The sequence below is a fragment of the Zootermopsis nevadensis genome, unplaced genomic scaffold, assembly GCF_977971745.1.
Source record: "Zootermopsis nevadensis isolate Lab colony 2312 unplaced genomic scaffold, Znev_1.0 Znev_ptg000032l, whole genome shotgun sequence".
NCBI lineage: Eukaryota > Metazoa > Arthropoda > Insecta > Blattodea > Termopsidae > Zootermopsis > Zootermopsis nevadensis.
In genome coordinates this window covers 3,512,864-3,535,653 of record NW_028259164.1, presented here as the reverse complement: position 1 = coordinate 3,535,653, position 22,790 = coordinate 3,512,864, and the positions used below count along the sequence as shown (strand labels likewise).

The following is a 22,790-nucleotide window of genomic DNA, read 5'->3' as shown; positions in this document are numbered from 1 at the left end:
AACAGTAATATGTCGTGCTTCCCCTCGTTGCAGACCGTAGCGAACAGTACAATGTCGTGCTTCCCCTCGTTGCAGACCGTAGCGAACAGTACAATGTCGTGCTTCCCCTCGTTGCAGACCGTAGCGAACAGTACAATGTCGTGCTTCCCCTCGTTGCAGACCACAGGAGTGACGACTGGTTCCTCATGGGCTCGCCCTGGCCTGTGCTCTGCATCGCCGCTTCCTATGTGTACTTTGTGACGAGCCTGGGCCCTCGATTCATGAAGAACAGGAGTGCCTTTCACGTGGACCCCATCGTCCGAGTCTACAACTTGCTGCAGATATTTCTGTCTCTCTCTGTGTTCATACTCGTAAGTATAAAAGAATGTTTTAGGTGGATGTTCTCCATACTTAGGGCAGTGGTTCTCGAAGTTTTTGCCCCCTCCCCAAATTGTCGACTTCAAAATTGAGTTCCTGTCACTGCACTTACTGATTTTTCTAAGTGAGGGACTTCTGTACTACTAGTTTGTGCATTTTCTGAACTTAGTTTCATAATTTGTTGTAGTGCCACCTGAATGAAGCGGGCCACACACTTTGTGAACCTCGTACTCAGGGAATTTAGTGTCCAGTCCGAGGGATTGGCATTCCTGCTTCGTATTTAATATTTAGACGACGGGATTTGAATCTCGGCCCGGAGATCGGCTATCCTAACTCAGATTATCTTGTTTGTTTTTTTGCGAATTCCAGATTGCAGCTATGTTAGACCTGTAGCAGATCATTCCACATCGTTCACTAGTCATCCTATGACCCGATACTATGTAGTTCGTGCTACTGACAGTGTCGTTAAATAAATCAGAAATAAACATTGGTCATTTAATGATAGTGGTGTAACCTCTCAGAATTTAGACGGGCAATGAGGTGAGTGTGAGAGCGGCACAAAGAGTGGCCTATCTGACGATACTTGCAGCTGCTGAATTTAAATAATGAGTACCTGCCGTTGTTTTTCTTCTGGGTTGTAACACCTTGTGGGCGTGTAGGTATATACCAATACTTTGGAGAAATTTACTCCATATCTCCATGTTTACCTCTGAAGATTAAAGCAGTATGTTCCTCCGAAACGTTGACACCTACCCTACAAGTCCATACGGCGATACAACCCAACACTGACATCACTGCCGCCATAACCTCATAATTTATGGTCCTGAGGAAAACCACTAAAACTTGAGTTAGGTTAGCGGGCCGAGACTCTGTTTGGTTATTCTGCGAATAGAGGCGAGGTGAGTTGCTGCTGTGTTTAGAGGGCGCTTTGATAATGTTGCAGGCACTCTCGATCGGATGGGGAACCTCGCATAACCCCTTCTGCAATCCCATCGACTACTCGAACTCAGAAATACCGATACGGGTACGTCTGACCATTCAGTCTTCAGCTGCAATTCCTCACGCCACTCTTTTATGTGAATTGTAAAGTCTGAATCTTTGTGCAGGAGGCGAGGGTGGTGTGGCTGTACTTCATACTGAAGCTCCTTGACCTCTGTGACACGGTAAATCTGCTTTTTATTACTAACAAGACACCCACCAACCGAGGAACAACTTGCAAACATTTTTGAAATTCCCAAAAAGTCCCAAACCGGTTTACTGGCAGTATCAGCGTGGGTCGTTGCACTGTGTAGTCTGGTAGAAGCTCACTGACGTTTCAGAGGTCCTTGCTGCCTCCATCATCAGGGCGATGATATATAAACCTTATTTTGACTCACCGTCCAATTTATATGTCTGCCCTGATCCGTTTCCACGTGAAAATGAATGGACGAAACGTCATTTTGGATCAGTGTTAAGTGTCCCACTGCTAATTATTTTTATCGTATGCGTATCTGATTTGTCTACAGACGTCATCGCCAAAGTTCTGCGAGTTTTTATGTTCTTTGTAGATATTTTTTGTCCTGCGAAAGAAAATGCAGCAGGTCTCCTTCCTTCACGTGTATCACCACGCGGCGATGCTGGTCGGAGCCTGGCTTATTACGAAGTTCTTACCAGGTAATGGTTTAGTGACACAGACCTACATTTAGACCTGTTTAGTGTTGCTAGGCCACGTTGTTATCGGAAGTAGAAACGTGTTCCTGAAGTAAACGTCACCCACAAAACTTTCCCTTTCTTAGGAAAAAAATATCTTGCTTACGTGATCGTTTTGTTTGTTTTTGAGCCTCGATCCACTCGTCAGTACTTCATTCAATCGCCGATAATAATCGAGGTGAGGTGTGAGGTTCTCACGGCGACCAAGATGTCGATCTTGGTTCTGACGCCGTGTAGACTTGTAAGTAGACCCCCTGAGTTTCGGAGAGACGTTTTGCCACCTTCTTCAGGGCTCCACGAAGGCAGAGACTCTATGATCCTCCGTAAACTTTGATAACCACGTGCTAGAAAGCGCGGAGTCAGAACGCAGAAGACCATTCACTTTTCCACCGCTGTGAAGAACACCCTGTTAAAACATGTAAAAGTCATTTTGGTAAGGAATACAGGGTGTTCGTAAATAATGATTAACTTTTCTTCCTTACAAAAAATATGAAAGACAGACGTTCGCTTCGGGGCATTTAAAACGTAAAGAAGCTGTGATAAGATAATTTTAAAATTGAGTCTTGCTCGATTCTTTAAGCCTGTCAGTCATTCTGTTGATGCCCCATCTTAGGCGGCCACGCCACATTCATCGGGGTAGCGAACTGCTTCGTGCACGTGGTCATGTACTCCTACTACTTTGTGACCTCCACGTGGCCCGAGAAGAGGAACGGCCTCTGGTGGAAGAAGCACATAACTCAGCTGCAGATGGTAAAGACGAAGCCAGTTTAATCCAACTTCCTACGATCACTATAAACAATTTTTGTAGTCGTGTAGGATTTGAGGTTTTCACAGCGGCGAGTCTGAAGATGGCGGTCTTCTGGGCTCTTGCGCCGTGTAGTCTGGTAGACGTTTACCGACGTTTCGGAGGTCCCCGCTGCATCCATCATCAGGGCGCAACAACCCAGAAGACGGTCACCTTCTTTGTCTTTGTGCCTCTTGTCTGCGTGAATAAATTTGTTTCTTCCCCGTTAGAGGGCGTTGCAGTCCGACGCTTTCCCTCGGCTTTCTTTCATCTTTAAATAAATATCGAAATTATTTCAACTTCAGATTTTAATTTGTATTGTTTTGTTTCGTCACAGTTCTGAATCCAGGATTCATTGCCGTGATCTGTGTAGTTGAATATTTTTTTGTTCCGTGCTGTACAAATAATTTTAATTACAAACTGTCCCGTATTTCGTGAAACACTTCCTTTCCCAAGAACCTTTTTGTGTTCTTATTTTCAGTTAATTGATTTTTAATTGTTCTGGGATTCTTTCCAGCTTCAGTTCGTTCTGGTCGGCTTACACGCGTCTTCGAGTTTTCTTATCGAGGACTGCGATTACCCTCGAGCCGTCGGCTTTGCAGTTGTCGTGCAGAGTGCGTTTATGTCCGTGATGTTCTATGATTTTTATCAGAAAGCTTACGTAAAGAAGACTAAAAATTGTTAACGAGATTGTTCTTCGCCGTCGTTCATCTGTCAAGGAATAAAACTTGCCTTCGTGCCAGTTAGCAGTTAAACATGCGAACACCCCCTTCAGCCGACAAACGCGGTCGCCACCGACTCTGCCCACGTCGAGGTAAGGACAGCTGGTGTTCCTCTGTGTACCAACTTAATGTCCTGCTTCTGTGAAATTTTTTTTGTGGGGAGACTTCAGGATTCGCAAGTTTGTTAGGTTGTAATGTGGAGGTTGCAGGAACTGTCAACTGCTGAAGTTCTGTGCCTTCTCTATGACACATCGTCATATCAGGTCTACATGTTACGTTTATCGTTAAAGTGATTTTTCTATTACTGTATCTTGGAATTCTAAAATTAAATGTGTTTATGCATCATTTTGTCACATTGATCTTGCCCATTCCGGACAGAAAGTGTCTTAAAAATATTACACATTTCTGCAATGAAATGTCCTCTCACCACATTTTTTTGCGATGATCTAACGAGGCAGAAAATGTTAATTAATTGGAAACTGTGTAAGGAAGCGGTCGTGGCCCATTTTAAGACACCAGTACTGTATCGTTATTTGCCTAGTGGTACTGAGGAAAATCACGAACACTTTCAGTCAGAGCGACCGGTCTTCGGGGGTGAGATTTCAGCGGGAGTGCCCAGCGCCTGACAACGGCGTTCGATGAGCGTCGACGAGAAGCTGCCTGTTGCTCAGCACGTCTGCCTTTTATGCAAAAACAAGGCAGTTAGTGCCTTGTTACACAATTCCTGGATTCTCATTTGCAGTAAGACAGACAACGTGTTAGACTTGATTAATGGCGTGCGATGGTATTTGGGTCAGGCCTGACGGCGCTTCGTGAAGGACACATGAACATGATGTCCGCCTGACGTGAAGACAAGTCACGGGGCCTCCAGAATGAGTCTCCTCACCCTAATCCGCCTCCAAGATTCATTCCCAGATTGGTTCTCCCATCGTTTATATGGTCCACCTCTCGCTTTTAGTCTGTACTTGTAAGAGTTCAGCAAATATTCTTTCATCCAGTCTTTCCAATTCAATTTACCTTCAATTACTTTGTCCGTCGTGGGTCCTGTTTCATTTTCTGACTCCCTGTTCACCTGTAATTTCCTTACGAATCTCATTTCATTTGTTTTAATTCGGCTGTCTTGTACGAAACAGGTAGCAGCACTGAGCAACTACAGATTTATAATGTTTTAAAAGAGTTTCTGTTGTTTATGTTCACAATTTGGAATGCTCTGTTCTATGTAAAATGAAGCACTAAAATTACACTTTTCTTTTTTAATTGTTCACGGTCTGGTTTTATGTAATACGTATTTTGTGTTTTGTGCAAAATACAAAATTAATACCCGATTTCTCTTGTTCATGTTCTCGCGTTTTGAAATGACGCACTGCTCTTTTCCGAAATAAAGAAATTCTCACAGTGAGTACTCAATAGTGTCCCAATCCAATTCTCTCTTTATCGTCTCCTTCTAGTTCCACTCCTTTCTTATTTACTGAGTGATGTTCGTAAACCCACGAACATCGACGTTTCCTTAAGCCTGTGCAATAAATGCTATGAATGTCATAGAGTTCAAACTTTATTGATTACTTCTGTGGTTAAAGATGTGAAAATCGCTAGTATCATTTCCCAGCCCATCCATTCCCTCGGGAAATAACAATCGCTCTTCTTGAAGACTCTCTCCTGTTTGCAGAAAACTTGGTTCCTTCTTGCCTATGCTCGTGGGTTGTAGCACCGTGTAGTTTGAAAGACATCGAATGTCGAGGTCGAGTGGTTGCTTCGTATTTGGGAGGTCCTGGGTTTAAATCTCCGCCCTCAAAACGGCTATCGCGACTGGTGGGTTTCATTGAAATAGGCCACGACCACTTCCTTTCCAATCCATTAATTATTATATCAATCCACGCTTTTTAATGTAAGCGTTTATAAGCACTTTCAAATAAACCATAAATATTATAGGAATCACTTAGTGTGAGTTCAGTACAGTGACAATGTAAGCTTCTTAGACGTCGTTTGTAAATTTGAAATTAAATACAAGATGGCGTCCTATCCGAGTGTTGCTTAATTTGTGATGTGGACACGAAATTGCTCGTGGCCTTAAAAATGTTCGTATTCTGCTCCGGTTTCGATGTCCCGTAGAGCAAGAGATTTCTTGGGTGTAAGTGAAATTGCTGAAATGACGTTGTTTCTTTCAGTACTCTTTCAACTTTTCATCAATTACCCTGAAAATAATTCCTATAATTGCCTAGTCACTCAACGATATGTATGACCTCGCTTTAAATTTATCAGGCGTTGAAACGACGTGGCCGGCAACAAGGTGGGGGCATATGACGACGATTATGCTGTCTGCGTGACTGGCCCTATTGTCTTCAGATAGCGGCGTAGCTGTCCGGAGGTACTGCAATGCTCGCTACGAAATGTTATTGACGGGAGTTGTGTAGTTTTCTGTTAGATTTCAGGTTCACACGGCGGCGAGTATGAAGATGGCTGTGTCCTGCAGACAGGCAGAGGCTTGCTGCCGCCATCATCTGCTGCTTATTTATCGCCCTGATGACGTAGACAGCATTTCTATGTCAAGATCTTCTGTTGACTAGGATAGTAAATATTTCGGTGCTCCGAGCACGAGGTGTCTGGTTTCGCGTTGATTGACTCGTCGTGATGTATGTGTGTGTTCCTGTTAAACGTTTCTGATCTAAATTCCACGGGGCTGTAGGAGATCTGGAAGCTGAGACGATAACATTGTACTGCCTTTGGAGCGATGTAAAACGGGTTTTCTTCTGTTACAGGAAACAAATTGTCATCATGTTCTTAGTTCCCGAAGCGTTCGCCAAATTCTATCATGACAGGGCAGGTAAGTCTTAAAAGTTATCGCACCAGACGTGTGTGGGTCTGTTTGGCTATAAAATGTAAGAACGGCTTTTTCTAAGTCATCGCAACTTCATCTCATGATTTTCTTCTCTGCCCACGTAAAAAGAATTTACCGCGTTATTACATACCGGGTCTTCAATTTATACTGTAACGGCGTTGCTCGCATTGCGTGCTCGGCCGGCGCACTGTTGACGTCGGCAGGACTAGTGCGTGTTCTTCCCGTGAATCACCGGCGAATCAGTTTCATTGCGTCTCTCGTCGCGGATTGACGTTGATAATATGGTGTATAGTATTAAGCAACGTGTGTTCTTAGTCGAAACATATGCCAAATATTCATCCTACGGAAGATGCCGCCATAAATATCGCAGACATTTTCCTGGTGTAAGTGTTCCTAGCAGGCCCATGATAGAGAGATTAGTAAAAAAAAAATTCGTAGTACGGGATCAGTTTTGGATAAAAAGAACAGGAAACGGAGTGTATTGACGGAAGTGAAATTGGAGAAATCCTCACACTGCAGAAGAACTTAAAGAAAATATTCGACAATTGATTTCGGCAATTACCCCAGAAGAGCTTCGTCGAGTATTTATAAATATGTTAACGAGATGTGAAGATTGCCTGCAAGCACAAGGAAGTCACTTTGAACATCTTTTGTGATTTAAGGTAAGAACAATTAATGTAATAACATATATTATTGATGAGAAATATTCGTAGTTCGCTGTTACTAGTGGCACTGAAACTGATTCGCCTGTGACTCACGGGAAGAACGCGCTATCTCTATCCCACACCAACAGAGCACTCGGCCCAGCACGCAACGCAAGCCACACCCCGAAAGACACAAATTGAAGACCCGGTATATTAAAATTAGATAAAATTGCCCCTGTGTTTAATTAACTATCGCTCCATTTGGGGATCTCGGGAGTAGAGGTAGTGGTCCACGCTTTCTTGACCTCAGCACTGGATGTAAATAAGCTTCAAGCCCCGGCCGTTTCACCCCTTGGAAAAGAGTCCTCGTTATCGCTTGTATAGGACACCGGTGGGCCGAAGAGTTAGTCAGGCAGACTTTACCGATGTCTAGACGTGTTGCGATGAGTACTCATTGCACCTCTGAAACGTCGGTAAGCTTATATTCGACTACACGGAAGCACCCATCTTCATGCTTGCCGCCGTGAAAACTTAAAATCTATCTTGCCGGGAATCGATCCTCGTAACCTTGTTAGCAAACTGAGCAGTCCGTGTGATTCGTCAGAGATATTTGAAACAAATGTCATTGCTAAGTCTTGATGCCTTTGGGCAGCTCAAAACGACTTCGGTCATGTTTAATGGAATTGAGTAAACTTGTTTCACTGGGCCCTGAACCCAAGCCGTCCAACTTGCATCACATGCTTACAATCTATTTATCTAAATTTAATTTTAATATTATTCTCCAGTTGCTTCCTACATACATTTGTGCTGCTTGTCTTTGAACTTAAATAACGTTTATATCTTAATTGCGTCATGTTTGTGTTTTATTGATACAATATTTTTATTTTCCGTCTATTTTAAGTTTGTGTATAGACGGAAAATAAAAATATTGTATTAAATAACGTGTGAAAATGTATAAATAATTCCTACTCATTGACAATGATGTATTCGTAATGATTCTCAACATTATTTCTTTCTTATTTGAATGGTGCTGAATATTGTTAAGAAGTCCCAGCATATTGTATTGTAGTGAATTCACATACTTAACATACTAAGGCGTTCTTTACAGCGTGCATCTGAAGGTACTGAGTCCGCCTTGGTCGATAGTTCCGAACTTGGCCCCCAGATCGCAGCAGCTCAAATGTTCACCTCACGACTTACCTCGTCCGTAATTTTTGTTATCGCCTCTCGTGGGATATTCAAAAGTACTATTTAGATGTCCTGCAGAACGGCAACCTCCACATTAAATTTCATCCAAACCTGTCCAATGGTTCTCGGGTTGAATCTACTGGACGGGCGGACACGACGAGGCCATTTTGCATTCTCCCGATGCACTTACTGCAAGGTGCGCATAATAATTTTCAAAACATACTCATAATTGTACCAAGGAAATTTTCTTCCGAAAGAGGGGTATTTCAGTCTCAAAATGAGACACGTCGTCAATGATTGAAGCTCAGTGGCCAATCGTAATTCCTGTTCATCTCAAATTATTACAAAAGGTTCAGGTGGGGATTGAACGCGAACGATACGTTAGTGACGTGTAATGTCCTCCGACTATAGTACAGTTAATGTTGCGATGGACTGGGCACGTAGCTTAATTAAAACAAATATCAAACGCCCTGTATCAACTTTGAAAGCTATCACATAATAAATGTAGGCAGTTAGAACGGTATAGTCTAAATATCAGTGTTATTGAAAAACTTGCATAGCGGTGAGATGTCAGTGTTGGTCTTCAGGGTTTTAGCGCTGTGTGGACGTGATGTTTGATATCTAGGTTTCGCATGAATATACTGCATCTGTCTTTAGTGTTTTAGACGCAAGATTGATCGAAGCTATTCGCTTCATATCCCGGTCTCCTTTAACTTCCGAAACAACTCGAAACGAGTAGTTTGGTGCTAGTTCTCACTCGACGCATCTGAGTCCTGGCTCTGCGGGCCGTAGCGAATAGTAAAATGTCGTGCTTCCCCTCGTTGCAGACCGTAGCGAACAGTAAAATGTCGCGCTTCCCCTCGTTGAAGACCGTAGCGAGCAGTAAAATGTCGTGCTTCCCCTCGTTGCAGGCCGTAGCGAACAGTAAAATGTCGTGCTTCCCCTCGTTGCAGACCGTAGCGAACAGTAAAATGTAGTGCTTCCCCTCGTTGCAGACCGTAGCGAACAGTAAAATGTCGTGCTTCCCCTCGTTGCAGACTGTAGCGAACAGTAAAATGTCGTGCTTCCCCTCGTTGCAGGCCGTAGCAAACAGTAAAATGTCGTGCTTCCCCTCGTTGCAGGCCGTAGCAAACCGTAAAATGTCGTGCTTCCCCTCGTTGAAGGCCGTAGCAAACAGTAAAATGTCGTGCTTCCCTTCGTTGAAGGCCGTAGCAAACAGTAAAATGTCGTGCTTCCCTTCGTTGCAGGCCGTAGCGAACAGTAAAATGTCGTGCTTCCCCTCGTTGCAGACCGTAGCGAACAGTAAAATGTAGTGCTTCCCCTCGTTGCAGACCGTAGCGAACAGTAAAATGTCGTGCTTCCCCTCGTTGCAGACTGTAGCGAACAGTAAAATGTCGTGCTTCCCCTCGTTGCAGGCCGTAGCGAACAGTAAAATGTCGTGCTTCCCCTCGTTGCAGACCACAGGAGTGACGACTGGTTCCTCATGGGCTCGCCCTGGCCTGTGCTCTGCATCGCCGCTTCCTATGTGTACTTCGTGACGAACCTGGGACCCCGATTCATGAAGAACAGGAGTGCCTTTCACGTGGACCCCATCGTCCGAGTCTACAACTTGCTGCAGATATTTCTGTGTCTCTGTTTGTTCATAGTCGTAAGTAAAAATTATTAGTAGTAGTTTTATAATAATGATGATATTTCCTTAAACAGCGTTAACCAGTTGATCTTTGTAATGGTGAAGCGTTGTGTTTTCTGTGCGGTACGGACTGATTTATTAAATACTAGCACAGCGAAATTAGACAAATGTTTACATTTCTTATTAATCTCTCGTCCGGAAGCTTGTCATAGACATGATCGTTGGGCAGGCATTTTTAAATGCGATAGGAAATGGGTGCATTTTATAGGATTTTGCGGTCTTAAGGTTTCTTTATCATAATTATATATTGTGACGATGAAACACAACGCACTGAAGCAGTTATTCGTTTCAATTGACTGGCATTTGTTCCTATGCACGGTGAAGTTAAGTAAAGTAAGGTTATATTAACTTATCAAGCTTTTAGAGTGACGCGTACTCAAGTGGTGTTTGTACTGAGTATTCGACCTTGTTACAAAACTGTACATTTTTATTTCCAGGGTCTTAACGTGGTCTGCGGAAGGACGTTTCGCTTTATCTGCCAACCAGTTGATTACTCAAACACGCCACATGCGATTCGTGTAAGTATGCAAGGCATTTTTATGCTTACCTGATCAGAAGTAAAAGTTAAGGGTGTTATTGGCAACTTAATTTGAAAGCCAGCCACAAACTTAGTGGTGTATGAAATAACTGGTCAAAGTTGCCAGAGAGATTATGCCTAAACATCTGTTTTGTTGCTGGAGTAACTCGTCGTATTACACCCTCGACTCGAGATTCATGGCCCCAGAGAAACGAGACACAACACTAGGAAAGAGACGCAGAGTATCGCGACGCGAACTCAGAGCACCAAACCAATCAAAGAAACGCCTTTGGCGGCGATCCGACACGACGCCGAGCGTGAGAAGACTCAAAATTGAAAATCTCGCCAATAAAAGCCACGTGACGGCACAAGACGCGACGCTGGAAAGCCGACGACGAGCGTAGCGACGATAACTCACAATGCCGAGGCGTGGTTAATGGTTAGCATGCCTGAGCTAACCGAACCTCGTAAACTAACCTAACGTAACCCAACCGTTCCTTACCTTACGGGACCCTATCCGACCTAACCTGACCTGACGTGACGCTAGATCAACTAGACAAACCCGTCTCGAAGCCGCTGTAAAACCTCGATCGCCTTAGTCGCCGTAGTGGCTCCCTGCACTAGCAATTGCAATGGGGGGGGGGGGGAGGGGGCTGCTATTATTTACGAATCCATTCCGTACCGCAAAGAAAACACCACACGTAGCCATTACGAAGATCACCTGGTTAACCCTTTGAAGCCGAAGCTCGTCTAAATAATATTTAAGAATTCAGCCCGTACCGCGAAGAAAACACCACACGTAACCATTACAAAGATCAACTGGTTAACGCTGTTTAAGGGAATAATCGCTGTTTAGATTAAGAATCGCACGAAACATGAAAAAAGACGCACTTGTAGATTGTCAAGCAGATGGGACAGATATGTACCACTAGGCTTTGAAGGGTTAATTGTATAGTTAATGGTTGGCTGGTTGAACTGTCGTCTTGACGCGATTTCAAGGGCTTTGCCACTGAGAGCACCCCAGGTACAGAGACTTCTCTTAAGTTCTTCATTGGCAAACTCGTTGCTCGTGTTCTGTCTAGACATTTTAATTTGTTTTTCTTTGTTTAGATGGCGAGGCTGGCCTGGTTGTACTTTCTATTGAAAGTCCTGGATCTCTGTGACACGGTGAGTGCGACTTCTTGACAGGAATTTGCTGTTTTTGCTTCAGAGTCGAGGGATTTCGTCGTAATTACTTGTAGTAATTAAATGTATCTTTTTTGCACGATAATTATTGCATGCTGATTCGTAGTCTTGCAGTAAGTTCGCCTCAGGAAGGCGGCTTAGTCGGTAGCCCCCACTTGTACGAGCTGCCATCTTGAAAAAGGACCGATGACGCCTTGGTTGAATTAAGATTTCGTCACCTGGACAGGCGACTTATCTTGAGAGCCCGCTAAGTAAGGCGCACATTAAAAATATGAATTAATGGTCTCGCGCCTCCAGGTTTACGTCCAATTGCCTTCGTCTTGATCGCAGGTGTTTTTCATCCTGCGGAAGAAGAGTGGCCAAGTGTCCTTCCTGCATATGTATCACCATCTGATGATGCTGCTGACAGTGTGGACTGTAAACAAGTTTTGTCCAGGTAATAAGATGACTGGTGATTCTTGCAGACACGTAAAGAAAATAAGTTTTCTGGGTATTTATACACTTCTGTTGGTTAATATAATTATAGAATTTTAAAACATTATTCAATTCAATTATTTATTAATAGTGCCAATTAGATATACGGCACAAGACGACAACAACAACAACAACATATTGAAATGTATTTCGGAATTAGCTCCTGCACTAGGTTTGTCTTCATTTGACTTCTTTGGAAGGTTTATCAATTGTTTTTTTTATAGAGAAAAATTCACAATCAGTTCTGTGAACGCTAACCACAAATTATTATGAAGATGGCACCAAAATTTCAGAGGTCCATGCTGCCTCCATCATCAGGGCGATCGTTGTCCTGATGATGGAGGCAGCGAGGACCTCTGAAACGTCGGTAAACGTCCATCAGACTACACGGCTCAACAACCCAGAAGACAGCCATCTTCAGGTTCACCGCCGTGAAAACCTCAAATCCTACGCAGAGATTAGTTGTGTTTCCTGTCTGTATCTTTCCCTACGTTTTATGCAGAAATAAAATCGGCCTTGGCAGACACTGAGTAAGCACAATGTTGCAGGCGGCCACGCCGCATTCGTCGGGGTAACGAACAGCTTCGTGCACGTGGTCATGTACTCCTACTACTTTGTGACCTCCACGTGGCCCGAGAAGAGGAACGGCCTCTGGTGGAAGAAGCACATAACTCAGCTGCAGATGGTAAAGACGACACACGGACCCAAATTTTGTACCTTGTCACCTGTTAAGAATATTGTTTTTATTGTATCCTTAGTATTACTTAGTTATTATCGACGCTATTTTAACTCCGTAAGTTATTATTGTCTAATTAGATGCGCAGTAATGTCATAAAAAGTGTGTACGACGAGCTTCAACTGGCGAAACTAAGGAAAACCACGAAGACTCACCTTTTGAGCTGGCGACTTCCTGACGCTTGAGTACAATTGCACGGCCGTTCCGTGTCTATTTTCATTTTTGCTTCGTATCTCTTGAAGATTTGTTTCTGTCTGATGCCAATACTTTGAGTTTCTGGAGGAAAATGGCCGCGGTTTGCGTGTTTTAAAGCCAGAAATGGAATCTTGACGTCACAGAGCAAGTTAGCTCAGCACCGACTTGTCTTCTCTTGTTTTAGAGGTGCCAGTTTTCGAAACTGTTCGCCCCCCACAGAGAATCTTTGTGTTTGTTTTCATCGCTGATTTTGTATAATTTCATATTATGATTTCGCTGTTTTCCATTCCTTTGTCAGTTTATCCGTTTCGAATTCTTAGAGAGAGCGTTTTTCCTTTGTTTTCAGGCCCAGTTCGCGTTCCTTGGTCTCCATTCGTTGTCCGCCCTGCTGATTCACAACTGCGAATATCCATTCTCTGTGGCTCTCATATTCGGAATACAGAATGTAGTTATGTTCAATTTGTTCTACAACTTTTACCGCAAAGCCTATTCTGACAAGAAAGAACGTTAATTGAACTATTTTCATAACTGATCATGTTAACGTCCTTACCCTAACCTAACTTTCAGCGTCTTACCGTCTGGGTCGTTGCGCTCTGTGTCTGATGTAAAAAGGTTATTTATTTTTTTACTGAATTCGTCGGAAAATTCGTGCTTCCTGCCCTGATTTTGAAGCGCTCCGGGTTTAATATTTGTCTTTCGGATCCATACGATGAGCTGTGAATGTTTACGCGGTTAACCTTAGTGGAAATGGCTTCCAGGAGAAGGGACGCCACAGCGTTACCAACTTTACAAACGGCCTTTGACTTTTAAAATGTAAATTAATTTTACTGACTCAAAAATTTCTTAAAATGTTTCTGCCCCATTTGAAGATCTTTTTACATCGTAACGGTACGTGATCATTGAATGACACGAACGGTCTGGCCTTCTGTAATTATCTGACGTTTATTTGTAATCAATATCACAGTGTTGTTGTGTTTAAATAAAATATAAACAAGCAAGTTACATCCAATAATTTGTTACTAATTAAGTTAGATAGTTAAAAAGTTATTTCAGCTTTCAAGGCCGTAATAAGTAGATCACTAATTACGATAATTTGGTTACAGTGTTCTCAGCTACAAACTGAGGTGATTAAAAACGGTGGCGCGAGATTTATTTGAACATGAATTCGTCATGGAAATATGTGGCATGGGCTTTCAATATGCTGCAGTTACTGTGTTAACTCAGAAGGGCTGAAATGACAAGATTCCTACCCCACGTCATATACAGCCGACCTTCGTTTTGAGAAACGAGGATCAGGTGACAAGAGTCATGGTTATATAACCATTATATCATTTAATTGGTTGATTTAAGGAAACCCACTTCGTGGTGAAAATGCGAAAATGTCTACGTGTGTTTGGGATAAATCATAATTCGCTTAGAATTAGGTTCTAGACTGATTACTTTGAAGTGCTGACGGCTATTAAGAACAAGTGTAGTAGATTGAACGCATTAACACTGTGAAGCCGATGAGTGAAACTGTTAGGAAGGGGCGCAAACGAGTCGAGCCCAGAGAGTTAGAGGGTTCCCAGGCGATACCTGCTCGTCTTTTTGGAAAAGAAAGGAAAAAATGAGAGTGAACCTTAAGCACTTCTGAAAGATCGACTGATTAGCGCTATTTAAGTAATTATTGATTATTAATGCAGGTGGTACATATAGTTACCACCGGCTTTAATATTTAAAATGAACGTCCTTTGAAAACCTTTGTGCAGTAAGATGTCCGTTAGAAATTTGACGTTTCGGAAGTCCTTGCTGCCTTCTTCAACAACGCCCAGATGATGGATGCAGCAATTATTTCTGAAGTGTCTTCAAACCTCAAAGAGACTTCATGGCTCAACATCCGAGAAGACAGTGATCTTAAAGTGACAGCGATTTAAGAGTTAATCTCCTCCTTTCCCGTATGCTTTCCTGTAGAAATCAAAGAACATTACAAAGATGGAGACGTTCTGGACGAAAACGATGGATGAGATGATAGCCGGGTATTGGCAGTCTGTGACAAGCAGGGCGGACAGAGTATGGAGACTGATCACCACAAACTGGGCCTGCAATCAAGGAAAGCAGTCGTTACTGGAACCAGGCCTATAAATGTTAAATTATACCAAAAATATAATTTTACTTGTTTTTCGTAAATTAATGGACGAGTCTGAGGACTTTTCAGAACGTAGTTTCAGAAGTTTATCGGACGTCTGTGCCAAAGAGGATAACGACCACACAGAATACGGTGGGAGGGGTGTTATTAGTAAATAGGTCTGAAAATAATGAAACAGCCGATAAGACCTGAGCTAAGACAGAGGCTGAGTTCACAGCATGCATCGTACTTGTGTGTATAATGCGCCTCACGTACGATCTGACAAACTTTACCATTTGCAGCTGAGTTATGTACTTCTTCCACCAGATGTTGTGCTGTCGCCACGTGTTTGAGTATAAATAATAAGAGTACATGAACATGTGGACGAAGGTGTTCAAGAGGCCAACAATCACAGCATTGCCACCTGAAGAAAACAAACATAATTACATCGATTTCTTTTCTAAATTCATACGATTCAATTTGCTTCATGTGTGTTGGAACAAATTTAGAGGCTTCACCAGCTGCGAAATATGTGACTTCGCTGATTCAAACGGGAACAAGTTTGGAAAGTTGTACTCTTTTCTGTCAACATCCCGAAACTTCTTTTTTTACTTTTGACACGACACCGTTAGCACGCCCTCACTGTACAAAGCGCCAAAGATTAAGAACTGCAATTAACCCGCCGAAGCACGACGTTTATCTACGTGGGCTGACATATAAGAATTTAGTCCGCACCGCGAAGAAAACACCGCACTTCACCATTACATAGATCAACTGGTTAACCCTTTGAAGCCGAAGCTCGTATAAATATTACGTAAGAATTCAGTCCGCACCGCGAAGAAAACACTTCACTTCACCATTAAGAAGATCAACTGGTTAACCCTTTGAAGCCGAAGCTCGTATAAATATTACGTAAGAATTCACTCCGCACCGCGAAGAAAACACTACACTTCACCATTAAGAAGATCAACTGGTTAACCCTTTGAAGCCGAAGCTCGTATAAATATTACGTAAGAATTGAGTCCGTACCGCGAAGAAAACACCGCACTTCACCATTACATAGATCAACTGGTTAACCCTTTGAAGCCGAAGCTCGTATAAATATTACGTAAGAATTCAGTCCGCACCGCGAAGAAAACACTACACTTCACCATTAAGAAGATCAACTGGTTAACCCTTTGAAGCCGAAGCTCGTATAAATATTACGTAAGAATTGAGTCCGTACCGCGAAGAAAACACCACACTTTACCATTACAAAGATCAACTGGTTAACGCCGTTTAAGAAAATAATCGCTGTTTATTTTGAAAATCATACATGCTTGCTGTGAAAAATGTACAGTCGTGGGAAGTTGGCTGTATCACGAGCAGAAAGGCACTTACCTGGGAAGTACCTCGTTCCGATCCAACTGCTTAATGCCATTCCCATGTGGTGGTACAAATGAAGAAACGTAATTTGCTTCCCCTTCTTGCGCAGGACGAAGAAGACCTGCAATATAAATTATTGCCCGCTCTTAAATGTTTATGTACGCGCTTGTCTCAAGTGATGGCTTTTGATAGGAATTCACTTCAATATTCAGTATTTTTATCTGCTGCTAAAAATCTAGGGAAAATATAGCGTAGTAGCCTGAACATTCATAAGTTTTTTTATTGATAAGCTGATAGCTGCCAAGCTAGTCAGTTCAACCTCCTTTTATGAAGTCGAAGGTTTAATACGATGTCCTGAGACAGACGACTACAGTCCACACTCTTCTACTTCAGTGTTAATTTTAATATTATTGTCTCAGCCCCCCCCCCCACCCTTAATTAGATCATCCCAACAATTTTTGCTGAAGAGTGGATTATGAAGCTCCTGGGTCGTAATATTTGTTCTCTCCCTCCGTCCTCTGTGTAGCTCCTACAGCCTCTCAGATCTTTGCTGTCGACCGCTGTAGCATCACGTCTCAATCTGTGGTGAGGTACAAGGTTCACGCCCGTAGAAAAAATAGATTAACAAATTACGGTAAAATCCTTTGAAACTTACGGTAATATTCCAAGATACATCCATATAAAAATTCTGTTTTTTTTTTATTACCCATCTCAGCTCTTATCTTGCACAGCCTGACTTTGAATGTTTGTCTGAACAACATTACGTTCCATGCATAAGCCTCGACTTTTCTCTTAAGAGCTCACAATGAGGACATTTGGCTACTGTGCCGGCGATGCGGTACTATGTGTCCACGATTACGGAGCCGCGTGCCGTAGATCTAGCGGCACAGCTGCTAAAAATCCTCACCATACGTTTGTACAACTTTAGCTACCGCTTTCAGTCAACAATTTACTTTCGAACACTTCGATGTGATATTATTCATCTCAAAAATTCAGCGCTTGTAAGATTTGCTGATAGCTCTGGCACATACAGCTATAAATAACAACTACTGAGTTACATACTGTGTCCAAAAGATCCAGCACTTTTATTGCAAAATATTCCCAACACGCGGTCGTAATCTGAAAAAATAAAAAGTATCAGTAAATGTCTGCCTTCTACATGTCTTAAATATTTCAATTCGTGTAGTTTTCAAGAATGTGAATGTGATCCTGTTTTTTTTTTTTGGGAAGGGATAAAATTATAGTGTTAAGTTGGTATTAAAACCTTCCACAAAATTTATAAATGTGATCTGGAGCCGAATTACTACAAACAACTTTTACTGTGATCCTTCGTTGGTGAATCACATAACGGATACAAAAATTTAAGTCGAGAATGTAGTACGAATTGGCTAATAAAGCGAATGAATGTTGTGATTTCCGTAAATACGACAAATTTATTCGTCTTTTAGATATTTTATTTCTTCGATAGTGTACTTCACATTTTCACAGCGGAAGCCGACAGAAGTTCAATAGATTGAGATTCATTCCCTTGTATATTCGTGCATGTTAACCATATTTTCTACTTGTATATTCATGCATGTAACTGTGTGATGTACACACTCGGGGCAAAACCATCTGACCACACCGTCCGCCACGACTGGATACGTACATACAGGGCCCGTGGGCTGTCCGAGTAGTCCACGGCCTCGCAGACGATGTTTTGCATCATCACAATTTTTACAGCCTGCAACACAGAGGGCACAGTTTCATCCTGATATCTCGAATTAATTTTCGTGGCACAATAGAACGCGATGTTTTCAGTGCAGAGCTTACAAACCCACACTGAGGCCGCCTGAAGAAGTCCCTCGTCTGCCTAAAGCTCCCCCCCCCCCTCACCCCCACCCAAGCCGTCTGGCCGTTCACGTCACTGGCTGATATGGGGGGATCCTGAGGTCTGTCGTGCCCATGGGAATTACTTCTAAGGCCTCATAATAGCTGGATGTTCTAATCAGTAACTGAGGAAAATATCAGTAAATTTATAGATCGTGGCTGACTGAATTTCTAAGTCTCGAATATAATACCCAAAATATCCATTTTAATATTGTCCTACCATCTACACCTCGGTCTTCAGTGTGGTGTCTTCCCTTCAGGCTTTCCAACTAAGATTTTCTACGCGTTTTCGATTTCTCGAGATGTGGGCTACGCGTCTGATAATTTTTTGACTTCGTCATCACTTCATTATTAGGAAACTTTAAGTCATAATTTCACTTTCCGGTCTCGAGAAGGAGCTACTGTTCTGCCACGCCATTTAAGAAACCGATAGTCCTGCTCGTATGGTTACGTCCTGGGTTGAAATCTCGGCCCGGAGACCAGCTATTCTGACAGCCGAGAGGCTGCGACCACTTCCTTTCACATAATTTAAAATTATTGTTTTCTGCTATTGACAGCGTCGTTACGTAAACTGTAAATAAATAAGATTAACATCTTGTGAACGAGATGCAATACTCAATTCGAGGAGTGCACTTACTTTTATAAATATTGCAACGTTTAGCAATATTTGTATGATGTTGTACAAAGCGACGATTCTGTTCAGTGAGTAGGCTGGTCTGTCCTTCATGTACCGAGGGCCAGCGACCTTCACGAAGTACACATACGAAAGCAATATGCCCAAAGGGTACAATGGCGATCCCATGAGGAACCACTCACTGGTTCTTGGATCTGGAAAACGAAATAGCCTGAGTTCTGTAAAAACGACCGTCAACATATTTCTGAAACAACAGTTCAGTTTCAAGGATGCGATAATTGTCAGTCAAGTTCACTCTGATGTAAGTCCCACTTTCCGCCATGTAGGCGCTTGGGGGGAGAGGAGGTATCGCTCCTACTCATTCTTGACCTCGGCACTAGATGGGGTGAGTGGTTAGGGTCATGCCCCGGCCGAGCTTTACCCCCGGGAAAGGACCTCGGTACCCATTGGATAGGAGGCTGGGTGGGCCCCAGAGGCTAGAGGAAAAATCCTCTGCCTCCGTCGAGGATCGAACCCCTGGTCGTCAAATCCGTAACCAGTCATTCTCATGTTAAATGAATATAAAATTCAGTTTTCTTACCAGATATTAAATTACAAACGATCTGCATGAAAGTGCACGGACGAGGAATCATGTGATTTACAAGGGCAATGTGTCGTCTTAAGTTTCTAAAATCAAGTTGTGGTTGGTTTGATGAACGGAGAACTTAGATGCGAACACAAGAGATTAGCACAGAAAATGGGGGATGGGTTAATAAACTTCTCACAGAGCGGCATCTCCAAATACCTGGTATGCGAATATGATTATATGTGTAATTAGGCGAGTAAAGTTTTGGCTTTAACTCTGTTGAACCTTCAGGCGCTACAATCCAGGAGGCCACAATCTACAATTCAATTAACTTTTAACCCTTTAAATCACAGTGTTAACCATATGTACCAGCTGTTTTAATATCCAGTAGATCTGCATTTTCGTCACAGAGTGTACCTATGTATTTTATATTATTCTCAGTGTAAACAGCGTTAACCAGTTGATCTTCGTAATGGTGAAGTGTTGTGTTTTCTTCGCGGTACGGACTGGATTCTTAAATATTATTTAGACGAGCTTTGGCTTCAAAGGGTTAACCAGTTGATCTTCGTAATGGTGAAGTGTTGTGTTTTCTTCGCGGTACGGGCTGAATTCTTAAATATTATTTATTTCTAAAGGATTAGTTATCGAAAAGTTAGTTTAGTGTCATGACATTCTTATCGCATCTCAAAGAATAATTAAATCTTTTCTGTGATGGGCGCGTGTGTAATTGCGTTGGAATACGCAACCGAAATGGTTTTGCGCCGCGGTAAAGTCGTACACGCAGGATGACTGTCTCATTGACGACGCCAACGGCAAATGGCGTGAATTTTAATTTTAAATTATGCAGGGAATCTACTTCCTGTTAGTACAAGACAATGACAAACACATTATTATAATAATCTACTAGCAAGCTCACATTGTGTCATCTTGTCTACTAGTCCATTAAAACAATGTGAGTGAATTCCATGGCGTGTGTTCCTACATTTTCTGCGGGTATTTTGTTTAATTTGATTTTTGTTTTTATAATTATTTGTTATCAGGACTTTTCCCATCGTCTGTTTTTAAAATTCACGACGTTTAAAATTTTAAAAACAGACGATTGAAAATCCTTGCTGCCTCCTTCATCGTCCTGATGACCTGCGACCCAGAAGACAGTCGTTTGGTTCGTGACAGCCTGCAGGCCCCTGGGCGATTATTAGCGTTTCGGAGGAACGTATCCCCTCTGTCTTCATGATACATACAGATATACAATTGTTATTTTACTACCGTAAAAACTTCATATTTTATGTGATTACTGTGCAATTTCTTTAAAGACGTGTTGTAGAAGTGATAACGAATTTCAGCAAGTAGACGTAACAGGATAACGTACGAAATTTATATTTTATTTATTTAGTGTTCTGTCTGACGACAGGTCCATATGAACAGGATCCTTCCATCCTTTTCTCGGACTGGGACCTGTTCATATACGTTCTTGGCAGATGATCCAGAAGTGGTTTGCCATTGCCTTCTTCTGTGTGTGAATGGAGTAATTGTTGGGATGCCACGGAGGAAAACTCCGTGTTGCCTAGACCACGGCCTTGCCCAACACAAGTTATAAATTCGGGCACCGCCGGGAATCGAACCCGAGACCCCAGGATTACAAGGCCAGCGTTCTGACCGCTATACCACCGTGGCAACGTATGAAATACCAAAATTAAAAATGTTTTTAATAAGACTTATAGACCTATTGCATGTTTGTACCTTATGTAAAATATACTTAAGTTGAGTAATGGTTATATTTAATTAGTACAAATTAAAATTACACACATTCGACAATTCTTATTATAAGCGCAATACCATAAAAAGTTTGGTGGAATTTCTGAAACTTGGGCGGATGTACAGGAATCTAACCCTCTTCATGTTTTGCTTTCGGTGCAGAGAATGCACAGTGAAGTTTCGTGTTCCTATGGAGTGCATCTAACATCCATATCTCGATTTTTGATAATTCAATGTGATAAATACATTCTCAGGAACGTGAATTTACAACAGCCGACAGCGATGTCGAGAAAGTTTTGAGGTTTCAGCGGCATTGTCCCCTCTTCGCCCTGATGATGGAGGCAGCAAGGAGATCTGAAACGTCGGTAGACTTCTACCAGACTACACGGCGCTACAAGCCAGAAGGCAGTCATCTTTGGATTGTGTTCATTCAGATTAATTCATTACACAAATTTAAAGCCTACATCGTCTTAATGTTTCCTTTAGATAGAACTTAAGTCTCGAAATCTTGCATCTCATGATGACGAGATATATTTCTTTTGTTTTTGAGTCTATCTATGTACCAACATACATATTAACCGTTGACGGATTTAAAGTATTTTATTATTATTATTATTATTATTTATTATTGACTGCAAATGGGTTTATACCCGGTGGCAGTGTCCTACAATAACATACAAAACAATGAGACAGAACAGAACAATGAGATACATCAACACAATGAGACAGAACAAAACAATAAACAAAAGGACACAACAAAAACAATAAGACACAATAAACAATGAGATACATCAACACAGAGACAGAACAGAGCACGAGTATTTATGTATTTGCGTAATACAACCAGGAACCGAAGTTGAGTATTTTTTTTAGTTATATTCTGTTTGATTTCTTCAGAGTTTCTACTTAATTGTCGCCCAAATAAATTTCAAAATAACTGCGTTGAAGAGTAACCTCTTTCCTGATGAATGTGGCTTTTATAGTCAGTAATTATAATTGTAATCTGTACTTACCAGCGAGATCGTAAACAAGATGTCTGTACGTGCGAACTGCGGTTTTTATCAAACTTGCCATTTGTCTTCAGTTAATTACGTCTCTCCGGGCTAAACGATGGTCAAACACTGGTATTGTTACGTGCAGCTAACTGTCTTTTATCCAGGTAACCATTACGTAAGGTAAAATTATGAATTTAAATCAACTATGCCAAGGACGACAAATACAATGCAAATGGCGTTAACGTCCAGAAGATACAGATTAACAAGTCAAATTATTGCTTTAATAATCAACAACTCTGCGTTTTGTATTTATGGACTTAGTGCGATTCTCGCTGTAAATATCGATTTTTGCTTAAACAACATTAACCATTATATCTTTCCAATGGCGAAGTGTGGTTTTTTCGTTTTGAGTTCTCTAAATGAGTTAACTGACGTAATATTTCACTAATGTAACTCAGAATCTGTAAATAATTTGTTGGGTTCGGA

At 42.0% G+C, this 22,790-nt stretch overlaps 3 protein-coding genes across 12 annotated transcripts in view; 2 read left to right on the top strand and 1 right to left on the bottom strand.

Moving 5' to 3' along the window:
- The window catches only part of LOC110840431 (very long chain fatty acid elongase 7-like), a 66,811-nt gene extending 61,860 nt beyond the window's left edge, over positions 1 to 4,951 (top strand). For 3 of the 7 annotated variants that reach the window (XM_087359760.1, XM_087359759.1, XM_087359758.1), the window contains 6 exons: positions 160 to 350; positions 1,301 to 1,381; positions 1,464 to 1,520; positions 1,905 to 2,010; positions 2,660 to 2,796; positions 3,348 to 3,897. In XM_087359760.1, coding sequence (XP_087215886.1) covers positions 160 to 350; positions 1,301 to 1,381; positions 1,464 to 1,520; positions 1,905 to 2,010; positions 2,660 to 2,796; positions 3,348 to 3,515 — 740 coding nt within the window. In that variant the 3' untranslated portion in view covers positions 3,516 to 3,897. Of the gene's footprint in view, positions 1 to 117; positions 351 to 1,300; positions 1,382 to 1,463; positions 1,521 to 1,904; positions 2,011 to 2,659; positions 2,797 to 3,347 lie in introns of all 7 variants that reach the window. The other 4 variants (XM_087359756.1, XM_087359755.1, XM_087359757.1 and 1 more) reach the window with 3 other exon arrangements.
- Positions 4,952 to 5,064: 113 nt separating this feature from the next.
- LOC110841000 (very long chain fatty acid elongase AAEL008004) lies at positions 5,065 to 14,019 on the top strand. Of its 3 annotated transcripts, none has more exons than XM_087359764.1 (8): positions 5,065 to 5,917; positions 6,309 to 6,373; positions 9,678 to 9,868; positions 10,348 to 10,428; positions 11,538 to 11,594; positions 11,943 to 12,048; positions 12,635 to 12,771; positions 13,364 to 14,019. In XM_087359764.1, exons 2-8 carry the CDS (start codon positions 6,325 to 6,327, stop codon positions 13,526 to 13,528), a joined length of 786 nt encoding a protein of 261 aa, XP_087215890.1. In that variant the 5' UTR covers positions 5,065 to 5,917; positions 6,309 to 6,324; the 3' UTR covers positions 13,529 to 14,019. The 3 variants fall into 3 exon arrangements, with proteins under 3 accessions (XP_087215890.1, XP_087215888.1, XP_087215889.1); XM_087359762.1 differs by having other exon boundaries at positions 5,065 to 6,182; XM_087359763.1 differs by having other exon boundaries at positions 5,065 to 6,373.
- On the bottom strand, positions 13,936 to 22,472 carry LOC110840432 (very long chain fatty acid elongase AAEL008004). 2 transcript variants are annotated; one of them, XM_022085471.2, is made up of 7 exons: positions 22,323 to 22,472; positions 18,993 to 19,183; positions 18,086 to 18,209; positions 17,549 to 17,605; positions 16,502 to 16,607; positions 15,415 to 15,545; positions 13,936 to 15,095 (listed from the first exon to the last, which is right to left on the bottom strand). In XM_022085471.2, exons 1-7 carry the CDS (start codon positions 22,381 to 22,383, stop codon positions 14,971 to 14,973), a joined length of 795 nt encoding a protein of 264 aa, XP_021941163.1. In that variant the 5' UTR covers positions 22,384 to 22,472; the 3' UTR covers positions 13,936 to 14,970. The 2 variants fall into 2 exon arrangements, with proteins under 2 accessions (XP_021941163.1, XP_021941165.1); XM_022085473.2 differs by having other exon boundaries at positions 18,135 to 18,209.
- Between the last annotated feature and the right edge of the window lie 318 nt (positions 22,473 to 22,790).

Excerpts from the sequence above, each read along its gene's own strand:
- LOC110841000 (XM_087359762.1), top strand. Across the intron at positions 10,429-11,537 it reads ACACGCCACATGCGATTCGT|ATGGCGAGGCTGGCCTGGTT; the intron begins GTAAGTATGCAA and ends TTCTTTGTTTAG. Across the intron at positions 11,595-11,942 it reads TCCTGGATCTCTGTGACACG|GTGTTTTTCATCCTGCGGAA; the intron begins GTGAGTGCGACT and ends TCTTGATCGCAG.
- LOC110840432 (XM_022085471.2), bottom strand. The coding sequence starts at position 22,383 with ATGGCAAGTTTGATAAAAACCGCAGTTCGCACGTACAGACATCTTGTT. Across the intron at positions 17,606-18,085 it reads GTCAGATGGTTTTGCCCCGA|ATTACGACCGCGTGTTGGGA; the intron begins GTGTGTACATCA and ends TTATTTTTTCAG. Across the intron at positions 15,096-15,414 it reads ACATAACTCAGCTGCAAATG|GCCCAGTTTGTGGTGATCAG; the intron begins GTAAAGTTTGTC and ends CCTTGATTGCAG.